Source organism: Brachyhypopomus gauderio, chromosome 2 (genome assembly GCF_052324685.1).
Source record: "Brachyhypopomus gauderio isolate BG-103 chromosome 2, BGAUD_0.2, whole genome shotgun sequence".
Lineage (NCBI taxonomy): Eukaryota > Metazoa > Chordata > Actinopteri > Gymnotiformes > Hypopomidae > Brachyhypopomus > Brachyhypopomus gauderio.
Window position 1 is genome coordinate 39,241,379 of NC_135212.1, and position 14,826 is coordinate 39,256,204.

Sequence of the window (14,826 nt, forward strand, 5' to 3'; positions counted from 1 at the left end):
ATATTAACCACACCTCTTCCTCTGAGCTGCTAATAGCATCTTCTTGCATGGCGCACCAGCTCAATGCTAATTACGTCTGTGTGTGTGAGACAGCTGAAGTGTGTGAGTGGCTCTCATATTAGTGCTCCTTAACGAGTCTGTGGGGTGTGTTTGGAGTTTTTGTGCACTGACAAACAACTTAATTAAATCAACAGCAAAATGGCCCTGAACACCCAGAGACCCCTCAGTCTTTATCTTTTTCTCTCTCTCCCTCTCTCTCTGCCCCTCTCCCTCTCTCTCCCCCTCTCTCTTTCTCTCTCTCTCCCTCTCTCTCTTTGTAGGTGTTGCTCCAGCATGTGTGCCTGTATCTATGACCATCTCCAGTCCTGCCTCTCCAGAGCAGGACTGTATTGAGGAGTCTTCTCTCTAGAGCGGGACCATATTGTGGAGTCGTCTCTCTAGAGCGGGACCATATTGTGGAGTCGTCTCTCTAGAGTGGAACCGTATTGAGGAGTCTTCTCTCCAGAGCAGGACCATATTCTGGAGTCTTCTCTCTAGAGCGGAACCATATTGAGGAGTCTCCTCTCCAGAGCAGGACCGTATTGAGGTCTTCTCTCTAGAGTGGAACCGTATTGAGGAGTCTTCTCTCCAGAGCAGGACCATATTGTGGAGTCTTCTTTCTAGAGCGGGACCATATTGAGGAGTCTCCTCTCCAGAGCGGGACCGTATTGAGGTCTTCTCTCTACAGTGGGACCGTATTGAGGCGTCTTCTCTCCAGAGCTGGATCGTATTGAGGAGTCTTCTCTCTAGGAAGGGACCGTATTGAGAAGTCTTCTCTCCAGGACGGGACCATATTGAGGTCTCCTCTCCAGAGCGGGACTGTATTGAGAAGTCTTCTCTCCAGAGCTGGATCGTATTGAGAAGTCTTCTCTCCAGGACGGGACCGTATTGAGAAGTCTTCTCTCTAGGACGGGACCGTATTGAGGTCTCCTCTCCAGAGCGGGACCGTATTGAGAAGTCTTCTCTCCAGGACGGGACTGTATTGAGAAGTCTTCTCTCCAGGACGGGACTGTATTGAGGTCTCTCCAGAGCGGGACCGTATTGAGAAGTCTTTTCTCCAGGACGGGACTGTATTGAGGTCTCCTCTCCAGAGCGGGACCGTATTGAGAAGTCTTCTCTCCAGAGCGGGACCGTATTGAGAAGTCTTCTCTCCAGGAAGGGACCGTATTGAGAAGACTTCTCTCCAGAGTGGGACCGTATTGAGAAGTCTTCTCTCCAGGACGGGACTGTATTGAGGTCTCCTCTCTAGAGCGGGACCGTATTGAGGCGTCTTCTCTCCAGAGTGGGACCGTATTGAGAAGTCTTCTCTCCAGGACGGGACCGTATTGAGGTCTCCTCTCCAGAGCGGGACCGTATTGAGAAGTCTTCTCTCCAGGACGGGACCGTATTGAGGTCTCCTCTCCAGAGCGGGACCGTATTGAGAAGTCTTCTTTCCAGGACGGGATCGTATTGAGAAGTCTTCTCTCCAGGACGGGACCGTATTGAGGTCTCCTCTCCAGAGCGGGACCGTATTGAGAAGTCTTCTCTCCAGGACGGGACCGTATTGAGGTCTCCTCTCCAGAGCGGGACCGTATTGAGAAGTCTTCTCTCCAGGACGGGACCGTATTGAGGCGTCTTCTCTCCAGAGTGGGACCGTATTGAGGTCTCCTCTCCAGAGCGGGACCGTATTGAGAAGTCTTCTCTCCAGGACGGGACCGTATTGAGAAGTCTTTTCTCCAGAGTGGGACCGTATTGAGAAGTCTTCTCTCCAGGACGGGTCCGTATTGAGGCGTCTTCTCTCCAGGGTGGGACCGTATTGAGGTCTCCTCTCCAGAGCGGGACCGTATTGAGAAGTCTTCTCTCCAGGACGGGACCGTATTGAGAAGTCTTTTCTCCAGAGTGGGACCGTATTGAGAAGTCTTCTCTCCAGGACGGGACCGTATTGAGGTCTCCTCTCCAGAGCGGGACCGTATTGAGAAGTCTTCTTTCCAGGACGGGATCGTATTGAGAAGTCTTCTCTCCAGGACGGGACCGTATTGAGGTCTCCTCTCCAGAGCGGGACCGTATTGAGAAGTCTTCTCTCCAGGACGGGACCGTATTGAGGTCTCCTCTCCAGAGCGGGACCGTATTGAGAAGTCTTCTCTCCAGGACGGGACCGTATTGAGGCGTCTTCTCTCCAGAGTGGGACCGTATTGAGGTCTCCTCTCCAGAGCGGGACCGTATTGAGAAGTCTTCTCTCCAGGACGGGACCGTATTGAGAAGTCTTTTCTCCAGAGTGGGACCGTATTGAGAAGTCTTCTCTCCAGGACGGGTCCGTATTGAGGCGTCTTCTCTCCAGAGTGGGACCGTATTGAGGTCTCCTCTCCAGAGCGGGACCGTATTGAGAAGTCTTCTCTCCAGGACGGGACCGTATTGAGAAGTCTTTTCTCCAGAGTGGGACCGTATTGAGAAGTCTTCTCTCCAGGACGGGACCGTATTGAGGTCTCCTCTCCAGAGCGGGACCGTATTGAGAAGTCTTCTTTCCAGGACGGGATCGTATTGAGAAGTCTTCTCTCCAGGACGGGACCGTATTGAGGTCTCCTCTCCAGAGCGGGATCGTATTGAGAAGTCTTCTCTCCAGGACGGGACCGTATTGAGGTCTCCTCTCCAGAGCGGGACCGTATTGAGAAGTCTTCTCTCCAGGACGGGACCGTATTGAGGTCTCCTCTCCAGAGCGAGACCGTATTGAGGTCTCCTCTCCATACGCTGCCCTGCCGTCATGTTTTTCGGGAATTCTGTAGTCTGGTTGGAGGTTGAACTTGTATTTATCTCTGAGAGGGCATGACTGTATCAACCAACTATGTTCTCCACCTCCTGGTTGTCACTCTGATTTGTTTCCTTCTCTTCACCTTCTCTTCTTCACTCTTCTCTCTTTCTCATGCTGAGACATCACCCCCCCGGCTCTGCTTGTGGAGAAATTCACTCCTTTATCCCAAATACATCAAATCCCTTGACAGTGAGTTCCTGGTCAACTTGCATTAGCTGCAGAACAGCTGGCTGAATTACTCAAGGCTCTCAGAATGATTGGAGAGCATGAAATAGATGCTGGTTTCACCTGCAGTGCAGTCATGGACTTCACACGTCCCAGGTGTAGGACAGCACTGAAGCACTGAAGCAGGCTCCTTGGGGTGTTGGTGATACATATTATAGATGAATAGTAAAGCATATACATAAAACATGCATGTGGATATATATTAATTCTACTTGCACTAAATACATGTTTTCTTCCATACTACTTGTTTACCTCATCTTGGTGCTGTAGTGTTTATTTGTTTACCTGTTTACCTCCTGGTGTGTATGTGTGTGTGTTTGTGTTTGTGTGTGTGTGTGTGTTTAGGATTCCTCAAGTCTACAGGAGGCATCAGTCAAGGTCGTCTGGGTGACCTCTCTTACCATCCAGCAACACACATATACTCTCTATCACACTCGCTCTATCACTCTCTCTCTACCACTTTCTCTATCACTCTCTCTCTGTCATGGCTAGAGCAGTTTTTAATGAATGTTTGTCTCATTACATTGTAATCTGCATGCGGGTCTTTCTCAAGTGCGGCTTTTTCTCTGTCTGGGTTGCTGTCAGTCTTTTGTGCCTTATGGTTATGGTTGTCCCCTGTAGTGAGACTTCCTCCCTCACACACTTCCTATCACACACACTTCCGCTCCCTCTATCTCATTGTTTTTGTATCTTATTACTTTTCTGGTTCTTCCTTACTAACAAAACATTTAGCTGTCCACAAGTCTTTGTGAGTGTTTCCACCCGTCTGTGTGTTTCCACCCGTCTATGTGTGTTTCCATGCGTCTGTGTGTTTCTACCCGTCTGTGTGTTTCTACGCGTCTGTGTGTGTTTCCACCCATCTCTGTGTGTTTCCACCCGTCCGTGTGTGTTTGCCGTTTCTTTTTGTGGTTGTTGATTGGTAGATTGGTATAGATCAGTATATTGAACTATGTCACAGTTAGTCTGCTCATTACTAAGAGCCCCCTGCTCTGAGTGTGTGTGAGGAGTACCAGAGCAGAGATGCAACTGGTTTGGGGTAACGATGGTGGTGATGAGTGGGAGGAGGAGGAAGGTAAGGAGGAAGCATCATAATATCTTGTTTATTAAAGTATGATGATGCACACTGTGCTCCTTTCTTCCCTTCCTCACATGGGCAATGAAGCCAAACAGATCTAATTAGCAATATGCAAAACTGGAGGAAAATGGTCTTTCCTCCGCATGCTGTGTTTGCCCTGTAGCTTTATCTCAAAACTGAGCTTCATTTTAGCTGTGAAGTGCCTAAATTTATGTTTGTAAAGGCACTGAACTCACTATGGAGAGGGATTGTGCATCTTTTTTCTTTCTCTTTGTGTGTTGTTTTGCATGTGCGCGTGTGTGTGAGGGTTTGTGTGTGTGTGTGTGTGTGTGTGTGTGTGTGTGTGTGTGTGTGTGTGTGTTTACAGGGCGTATTGCACGTAATTGCAGGCAGCATAGTCCCAACACTTCACACTTCAAAGGGCTTCCAGTTTGGCTGTCATAGTCTAGACAGCTGGCAGATAAAACACATTTGGAAAACACACACACACACAGAACCGTATTTATGGGTGAAGAACTGATATTTAAGCTAAGAGGAACACAGGACACACTCTGTACACCAACACCCAGCAGAACTTGTGGGGCAGTTTGACAGGCTGTCGCTTTATTGCTTGTTTTTTTTGGCCTATTTATTTATTTTTGCTTCGTATATAATAGCAAACAATTTCTGAATAGCCACATTCTCCCTGAAATGGGTCCTTATCAAAATGAAACGATGGAGCTCCCACAATCCGTCCGTGACTTCCGTGTGGAGTCCCAGGTCATGCACACACTGTCTTCATTATCTCACGCCATAAAAGCGTCCGGCTCTTGTGTGAGAAGAGCCAGGATTTAATGACACTACAGAGGCCGCCTAATTGGAACCATCATTACACCTGCTGTAACATCCAGTCATACTTTTTTACTCACACACAAACACTATTGGTCCTGTTGCTGGATGGTGTGGATGGTATGTGTTGGGTTGTGTTGCTGTTGGTGGTGTTTGGTGACATGTTTTGGGTTGTGGTGTTGGGGTGATATGTGTCGGGTCGTGCTGGTGGTAGTGGTGTTGGGTGGTCATGGTGATTTGTGTCGGGTTGTGCTTGTGGTAGTGGTGTTGGGTGGTCATGGTGATTTGTGTCGGGTTGTGCTTGTGGTAGTGGTGTTGGGTGGTCATGGTGATTTGTGCTCAGCTCTGCCCTCTGCTGTTTGTGTGCAGTATTTCCTCCTTCGTGCCCTTCCTGTCCTGGTTCTGTCCAGTTGTGACACACAATGCAGAGGTCCAATAAGAACACACCACATTTAAAGCAAAGGAGGTCACATGATCATGAAGAAAAACCATCCTTGTGTTTAGGTTTAACCATAAACTTTGACTTCTCCCTGTGATGCTGAGACCGGTACGGCATCATCACCAACCTACCTGGTATTACATCAGCCTACTAGGTGAGAGGGGAATACGTACCTGATTAGAGATTACCTTGTCAAGACATCGGATCTGTAGACGTATAGACTGATGATGACTTACTAAATTAATTGGTGTGGAGATATTTGTTTTCCAGAAGAGCGTATGCCGCACCTGGGAGAACTTCGATTGGCCCACCCTGATGAGCGGCCTCTTACCTGGAATTCGCCGCGGGAATTCTGGGTATAAATTGGGGCTGGCAAAAGGGGAAAGGGGAGGGCACTTTAGTTGAAAGCCTGTTGGAAACTTGAGAGAACTGAAAATAAAGTAGCGACTTTTGATTATAATTGACCGCCTCCAGTCTTCCTTAATACAATTGCCTAAGCCCACAAGGCTACACTACCACACATGGTGGCAGCGGTTTCTTTTAGAACCCCACACAGGCGGTGTTGTGAGGACGAATAAGGGAAAGATATTATCAAGATGCCGCCGAGGAAGCAAATGGCAACTACAAAAGATGCCAACGAGGGCGATATCCGTGGGGAAAGGGAGCTCCAACTACACTCCGAGATTCCAGACAGAGAATGCTCGACAACGGAACCGACGGAAAAGGAGAGCGTAGCTCAACTTGGTGAAATGTTGCATAGTTTTATTAAGCTTCAGCAAGTACGAGAAGAACGCCACGAGAAGCAAACTCAGAAACAGGAACAAAGATGGCGGATGCTCCAACACCAGTTCACCCAACTCCAGAGTCATATACAGGGGGAACAAGAGCAACCATCAGCAACGGAGGGCGAAACCTCACAACAGTCAGAAGTCCCAGCAACGTTGGCAACACTACCAGAAGTACAGATTATCCATCGTGTACAACGTACGGTAACACACGACCCAGCACCGCTGAACCAGCGACCGATGTGCCTTGGATGGACAAGTCCGAAGATGCTCCCGTTCAGGGAAGATGAGGACATCGAACATTACCTCACGACCTTTGAACGTATCGCACAAGCAGGTAGATGGCCCAGAGAAGATTGGACACTACACTTGGTACCACTCCTCAGCGGGAAGGCACGAGCAGCATATGTTGCGATGGATATAGAGGACACTGCGGATTACGAGCAGGTAAAATGGGTACTTCTACAAAAGTATGAAATTAATGCAGAAACGTATCGATGGCGATTTCGAGATAATGCAGTTAAGGACGGAGAGACGCCCAGGGAGTTACAAGCACGACTAAGGGATCTGTACGACGAGTGGATGACGCCAAAGCAAAAAACAAAAGAAGAAATCGGAGACGCAGTCGTAATGGAACAGTTTCTACAAAGCATCAACCCTGAAATAAGGACATGGATTAAGCAACATACTCTCACTACATCAAGACATGCAGCCGAATTGTCGGAAAACTATATAGCGGCACGACAACCTAACAGAAGTGTGCAATTAGGACACCCTAGCAGCGCGACCCAGGGTAAGCCCAGAGAAGCTTATAAATCAGGTATCACCAAATGGCGGACCGCGGTCCGGATCCGGACCCGAACGCCGTCCTGGACCCAATCACATTCCTGATTAACTGGATACGGACCCAAATGCCCAAAAAATTTTAACGGGAGATTATATATATAAACCGGAGAATTTATTTTCAGACGAGTGTTACGTTCACCACCCATTTGAGTGTTACGTTCGCCCCCCCCCTCCCCCCCGCTCAACAACTTACGTTCGCCACCGCAGACCCGGACCTAAGGTCTGACCTATCTGCCAAAAATGGACCGCGGAAAGATTTAATTGATTACCCCTGTTATAGATCATACGCTAGTCAATATAATATGAGTACTGCAAATAATGCACCACATATGAAAACGTATAGCTACACTAATAGACAGTACACGACACAGCGGCAGACACGAGACAAACCCCCGATAGAATGTCACGCATGTGGACAGAGAGGGCATAAAAGAGCTGTATGTCCGTTACACACAGGCAGTAGCAGCACACGTCTTTGCCATAGACCACATAGTACGATGACGGAATCATCCCTGAACACCGATACAACAGTCTGGGTGAAAATAAGGGGGAAAACGTTTAAAGCTCTAGTGGATTCGGGCTCTAGTCAGACGCTAGTCAGGGAAGAGTGTCTGAACGAGCAAATACCGCTGAATACTGCTACATTAAAAGTACGCTGCATACACGGAGATGAACAGGATTATCCGACAGCGGACGTGAGCATAGACATTAACGACCAGACCTATCTTTTAACGGTAGGAATTGTTAACCAGTCCCCATATCCAGTTATATTGGGCCGAGATATCCCGGTGTTAGCAGAGTTGCTACGGGGAGGGAATAACGAAGCTGAAGTAAGAGTAGTGACACGACTACAGGCTAAACTGGCAGCGCAGCAACACGCTGACTTTGGCGAACTGCCATTTCAGGAAACTGAAAGAGTTAAACAGTCCAGAAATGACAGGCGGAAAGCGAAAGTAAAAGGCACGACTGTTAAAGAATGCCTACCTAAACACTTGATAGTCGACTTGAATGATTTACCCAGCGACATCGCAGATTTACAGAAACGCGATGCGACGTTAAAGTCTGCGTTTGAAAAAGCGAAAAACGGAGGTATACGAAGCGACATTAAGGGGCAAGAGCAGTTCGTTATAAAAGACGACAAGCTGTATAGGCGTAATGACAAGGGAGAACAGTTAGTAATACCCAAAAACGTCAGGACAGATATACTGCAATTAGCTCACACGGTACCATGGGCAGGACATCTAGGGCAACAGAAAACATTAGCCCATATAGCTAGCAGATTTTATTGGCCAGGATTATACACGGACATAGCGAACTTTTGCAAATCATGTCTGGATTGTCAATTAACCATGCCGATTAAAAAGGGTGACAGAGTACCGTTGATTAGCCTACCCATTATTGATGTTCCATTTACACGGATAGCAATGGACATTGCAGGCCCACTAGAAAGAAGTAGGTCAGGTAATAAATACATTCTAGTAGTGTGTGACTATGCCACACGCTACCCAGAAGCCTTCCCACTCAGGAAGATCAAGACTAGACAAATAGTTAATGCGTTAATGCAACTATTTTCCAGAGTAGGCATACCTAGAGACATTGTGACGGACCAAGGCACCAACTTCACATCTAGGCAGATCAAAGAAGTCTTTTCATTACTGGGCATAAAAGGAATTAGGACCACTCCATATCACCCACAGACTGATGGGATGGTCAAAAGGTTTAACAAAACACTGAAGTCGATGTTGCGCAAGTTCGTGTCGGAAAATGGAACGGACTAGGACCAATGGCTCCCATACCTACTCTTTGCGTATCGAGAAGTCCCGCAGTCATCAACTGGATACTCACCATTTGAGTTACTCTATGGCCGCCAGGTGAGGGGACCATTGGATGTCCTAAGAGAAGCCTGGGAGGGAGACAGGCCAAGAGAACAAATGAGCATCTTGTCCTATGTGCTTAAGATGAGAGAGAAGTTGGATAAGATGACAGAGTTGGTAAATGACAATATGGCTAGAGCACAGCAACAGCAAAAAGCCTGGTATGACAAAACATCCAGAAGCCGAAATTTGATGCCAGGCCAAAAAGTATTACTGCTGCTACCAACAATGGACAACAGCCTATTAGCAAAATGGCATGGACCATACGAGGTTACGAAGAAGATCAATCCAACCACGTACGAATTGTACCTACCTGATAGACGCAAGAAGACACAAACATTCCACATCAATCTACTTCGACCATGGAAGGAAAGGCAGGAGACAGTGGCAGAGCAATTATGGGCCCGAGTTGTCGATGAGGAGGAAGAGACAGAGGAACAGTACTTCCCCACAACATCTGACATGACCATCCCCGATGTAAGCCATCTATCTGCAGGTAAGCAGAAAGAATTACAGCAAATTATACCAGAGGCCCTCTTCAGTGCATGGCCAGGACGCACAGAGGTGACACAACATCATATTTGCCTGCGAGCGCCAGAGCCGATTAGACAGACTCACTGCAGAGTGCCAGCACGCCTCATACCACAGTTGAACAAAGAGGTGGAGCACATGTTGGAGTTAGGGGTGATAGAGCCTTCACAAAGCGAATGGTGTAGCCCGGTAGTACTGGTACCTAAGAAGGATGGAGAACTTAGGTTCTGCATTGATTTTTCAAAACTGAACAGCATATCTGCTTTTGATCCTTACCCAATACCCAGGATTGACGAACTAGTCGAAAGGCTAGGAAAAGCCAAGTACCTGAGCACGTTAGACTTAAGTAAAGGATACTGGCAAATACCTTTAGCTGATTCAGCAAAGGAACTGACTGCGTTTAGATCACCTAGTGGACTATATCAGTTTACTACTATGCCGTTCGGACTCCATGGAGCCGCAGCAACATTTCAGAGGGTCATGGACCAGATACTGCGAGGAGCAGAAGCCTACGCGGCAGCCTACATTGATGATGTAGTCATCTTTAGCTCATCATGGCAGGAACACCGAGACCACCTAGCCGATGTCTTCAACAGAGTCCAAAAGGCTGGATTAACCATCAACGCAAGGAAATGTCAGCTAGCCAAGGCGGAAGTTTCTTATCTCGGATACGTTCTTGGTGGAGGGATCATCAAGCCTCAAGTGGACAAGGTCCAAGCAGTGATGGCGTGTCCACCTCCGACAACCAAAAAGAGGGTAAGATCCTTCCTGGGCTTAGCGGGGTGGTATCGTAGGTTTATACCTAACTTTGCCGGGAGGACAGTAGCCCTTACAGAACTTACCCGTAAGAATAATCCCCAGATGGTCAAATGGACATCTGAGTGTGATGCAGAGTTTAAGGATTTGAAAGCCTGCTTATGCAGAGAACCAATACTGCAGAGTCCGGACTTTAATCAACCCTTCATTGTTCAAACAGACGCATCAGGCGAAGGCCTTGGCGCAGTACTTCTACAAGGGGATGGTCAAGAACGTAGACCAATCTTGTATATCAGTAGGAAACTCTTCCCACAGGAAACGAGATATTCTACTGTTGAGAAAGAAGGATTAGCAATTAAATGGGCACTGGACACGTTGCGTTATTACTTAATTGGCAATGAGTTCGTCTTGGAGACAGATCATGCAGCCCTGCAATGGATACACAGGATGAAGGATAAGAATGCACGAGTCAGTCGTTGGCATTTATCCTTACAGCCCTTCAGGTTCCAGGTGAAGTACCGAGCAGGGGTACAGAACGTCACAGTGGACTACCTCTCTCGCCACTCAGGGGAGTGACGATCTTAAGGAGGGTGATGCTGATGGTGGTGTGTGATGCTGAGACCGGTACGGCATCATCACCAACCTACCTGGTATTACATCAGCCTACTAGGTGAGAGGGGAATACGTACCTGATTAGAGATTACCTTGTCAAGACATCGGATCTGTAGACGTATAGACTGATGATGACTTACTAAATTAATTGGTGTGGAGATATTTGTTTTCCAGAAGAGCGTATGCCGCACCTGGGAGAACTTTGATTGGCCCACCCTGATGAGCGGCCTCTTACCTGGAATTCGCCGCGGGAATTCTGGGTATAAATTGGGGCTGGCAAAAGGGGAAAGGGGAGGGCACTTTAGTTGAAAGCCTGTTGGAAACTTGAGAGAACTGAAAATAAAGTAGCGACTTTTGATTATAATTGACCGCCTCCAGTCTTCCTTAATACAATTGCCTAAGCCCACAAGGCTACACTACCACACTCCCACATCCCAGTTCCAGAAGGTTCTGTCTGTTAGCAGGCAGTGATTAGCTCCACCTGTATGAGAGGAGTCATGCTCTGTGCTCTGTGAGGAAAGTGCTGGCCAGAGGTGGGTAGGAACGCGTTACATTTACTCCGTTACATTTACTCAAGTAGCATTTTGGACAAAAATGTACTTGTGAGAGTAGTTTTAATATGAAAGACTTCTACTTTTACTTGAGTAAATATGTGGTGAGAAAAACGCAACTTTTACTCCGTTACAATCAGGTTACTTTCGTTTTGTAAATAATTCGTCTTTTCAGTGAGAAGACTGACCAACGTCTTGTCACCTGAGTATGAGTGACCAATCAAATGAAGCCGGTCAATCACGTGATCACATACGCAAACTTTCTCCACCGTAGCAAGAAAGTGACAGAAAAACCTACCGAGCATCCCTGACCTCATACAGCCAATGTTTATATTACAAACGTGTAAAAGGACAGCTATATAATGCGCTGCAGGGTTGCCAAGTTTTCAAGATCACTTTTAGTGAGATTTAAACCGGGGTGGGGGGTGGGGGTTTGGGTGGTGAACGTAAATTGTTGACCGGGGGGGTAAAACGGACACAAATTAAGTATTATATCGCGATCGATCGTCAGTGGTTGGTGCCAGAGCGAACTAGTAACTCATTGAATCATAGATGTGGATCAGAGGTGAATAAACTAGATTTTTTTCAGCGTGAGAAATCGGAGCGTGTGAAGACAGTCAAATGCGTGTGTCTCACGCTCAATGTGTGAGAGTTTGCAACCTTGGCACTGCCAATTGTGTCTGCAAACGTGTGGACATTTCAGCCTACAAGAACTCAACATCAAATATGAGGAAACATGATGCGATAAGTTTGCTGTATGTATAATTTTGTGTAATGCTATATCTCTGAGGCGTAACGTTTGTATGATGTAATTATTAAATGTAATGCAGTGCAATACTAAAAACCAATTCTCACACTGATTGTACACACTAGCAATATAGGATGATTAAGTCTGCTACAAATTGATTCAGTTGGTGTCAAGTTGTAGCTACACGTATTGGCTGACAGTCTCATCAGTTAGTGCCTTTGTGGAACACATTAAAGTTACACAGGCCTAATAATTAGGAACAAACAAAAATACATATTATTTATAATAAATAATTTATATATAATATTTATTTATAATAAATTATTTTTGTTATCATTAAAAGTCATAGTTTCCCGTAATTCAATTTCCCATGATGTAATTTACTGACACGAGACAGTACTCGTGCATTTACTCACTATTTGAGTAGCTTTTAATCAAAGTACTTTTTACTTTTACTCAAGTTGTGACGGTGGGTGCAGCGCGAAGGACGAGACACAGAATCCCTCGATGGCAGCAAACGTCACGTTTAATAAAGACGTGTATTGCGCAATAGCGCACGATAAACACTAACACATTCAGCACAACGTGCAGACATAGACATGAAAACCTTAGACAACGACGAGCACAGGACACTGCGCGAGCGCACATTAAATAGACAGACCACATTAGCCCCATGTGATTACGAGACGATTCACAGGTGAGACAGATTATCACGCGACATAGCCCTCACCACGGAGTTTCACAGATGCAGACAAAGCACGTGGACTACATATACACATGCCCAAAAGGGAGGGGCCGGGGTCCTCAACGTGACAGACGCCCCCTCCAAGGGCACTACCCGTCCCGGGGTGCCAACAGGACCGAGTGCCCCGAACCCACGACGATGGGCGGATCCGACGCGCTCAGTCCTGCGTCTGGGAGGTGACTGCCCTCGGTGAAGCGTCCGCCATGGACCGCCTAGAACACCCTCCCTGGGAACACAGGGGAAAAGACGTTAGACAACGGCACGGTCACAAACACACAAACAGGCACGCTTACATACATAGACACAAACGGGAAGAGGGGGTTAGTTACACATACGGGTAGACTTACGAACACCGGAACAGACAAACATGTAACAGGCGCCAGGCTACGCACCAGGAGGAGAGAGATGAGGAGAGAGAGGTCGGGAGCTGCAGATGTCATGGCGAACGGCCCTCCTCCAGCCTTTGCTGCGAAACCTCCACCCGGTGCAGCGCGGCTGGCGGACGCGCCTGGTGCAGCGCGGCTGGCGGACGCGCCCGGTGCAGCACGGCTGGCGGACGCGCCTGGTGGGCCGTATGGAAGTTCCCCGTTGGTCTCCATCTCTTTCTCCATCGCCTCACTGCCGCGGCTCCAGCTCATGGGCTGCCCCGAGCTGCCACCCCGGGAACAGTCCATGTCGCTAGCTTGGGAGCGCTCGGGGGATGAGCCCGCCTCTGGACTCCACCTCCTTTTCACCGTCCCGGCGGACAGTTCCGAGGGGGGAGGGCTCTCCTCCTCCTCCTCGGTGTAGGAGCCCTCGGACGGAGGGTACTCCTCCTCCTCGCCTTCCTCCACGGTGGTAGAGGGACCTACGGGCGGAGGGAGGTAGTCCTCTTCCTCGGACTCCTCCTCCTCCTCTTCCCCGTAGTCGACGGTGGACGCGTCGTCTAACGATGGGGGGTAGTCCTCTCCCTCTCCACCGTAGTCCACCGTGGAGGCGTCGTATAACGACGGAGGGTAGGCCTCCCCCTCGTCGTCCAGCTCCTCCTCCTCGCCTGGGGAGTCCACCTCCCCAAACTCGCTCTCGGGGGTACTCTCCGTCCCGCAGAGTGCAAAGGAGCCCACCCGCAGGGGTGAGGGATCCCTGGATGAAGAGGAGTCTGGATGAAGAGGAGTGGTACTTCCCCCAAAGCCACACCGCCTCCTGCCGGAGCTTCTCCGCCACCTCGGGGTCGTGGTGCACCCGCGCCTGACGAGCAGGGACGCACAGATCGGGTCCTCCTCGAGCTGCGCCAGCGTCGGCGTGGTTCCCTGGTGCGGGGGTGTGTTCTCCTCCTCCCCAAACTCGCCCTCTGGTGGCGTACCTGCCCCGTAGAGCTCGGGGACGCTTACCCGTATGGGTGAGCATTCCCGGGAAGGCGAGGGATGTCTCTCCCACCACACCCGTACTGCTGTCTGGTGGTATTCCTCGGCCAGCTCGGCAATAGCGGTCTCCCGAGCCGCGCACAGCAGGTAGGCGCACTCCGGGTCCTCCTTGAGCTGCGCCAAAGTCGGCGGGGCTTCGCGGCGCGGGGGGGAGGAAGAAGAGCAGTGATGCCGCTTGCAGGGCTTTTTCCCCTTCTTAGGCTTACTCTTGTAGCCTGGCATGTTGTTGTGTCTCTCAGACGGCTCGTCGTTCTGTGACGGTGGGTGCAGCGCAAAGGACGAGACACAGAATCCCTCGATGGCAGCAAACGTCACGTTTAATAAAGACGTGTATTGCGCAATAGCGCACGATAAACACTAACACATTCAGCACAACGTGCAGGCATAGACATGAAAACCTTAGACAACGACGAGCACAGGACACTGCGCGAGCGCACATTAAATAGACAGACCACATTAGCCCCATGTGATTATGAGACGATTCACAGGTGAGACAGATTATCACGCGACATAGCCCTCACCACGGAGTTTCACAGACGCAGACAAAGCACGTGGACTACATATACACACGCCCAAAAGGGAGG

The 14,826-nt window shown here is 48.8% G+C and overlaps 1 protein-coding gene and 1 long non-coding RNA gene across 2 annotated transcripts in view; one reads left to right on the top strand and one right to left on the bottom strand.

Annotated features, from left to right (window-relative positions):
* LOC143504063 (uncharacterized) overlaps positions 1–11,148 on the top strand; it is a 25,455-nt gene extending 14,307 nt beyond the window's left edge. The window contains exon 2 of the mRNA XM_076995725.1: positions 321–11,148. Coding sequence (XP_076851840.1) covers positions 5,988–7,067 — 1,080 coding nt within the window. The 5' untranslated portion in view covers positions 321–5,987 and the 3' untranslated portion in view covers positions 7,068–11,148. The remainder of the gene's footprint in view (positions 1–320) is intronic.
* The window catches only part of LOC143504115 (uncharacterized), a 38,825-nt gene that overhangs the window by 9,195 nt on the left and 14,804 nt on the right, over positions 1–14,826 (bottom strand). The window lies entirely within an intron of this gene.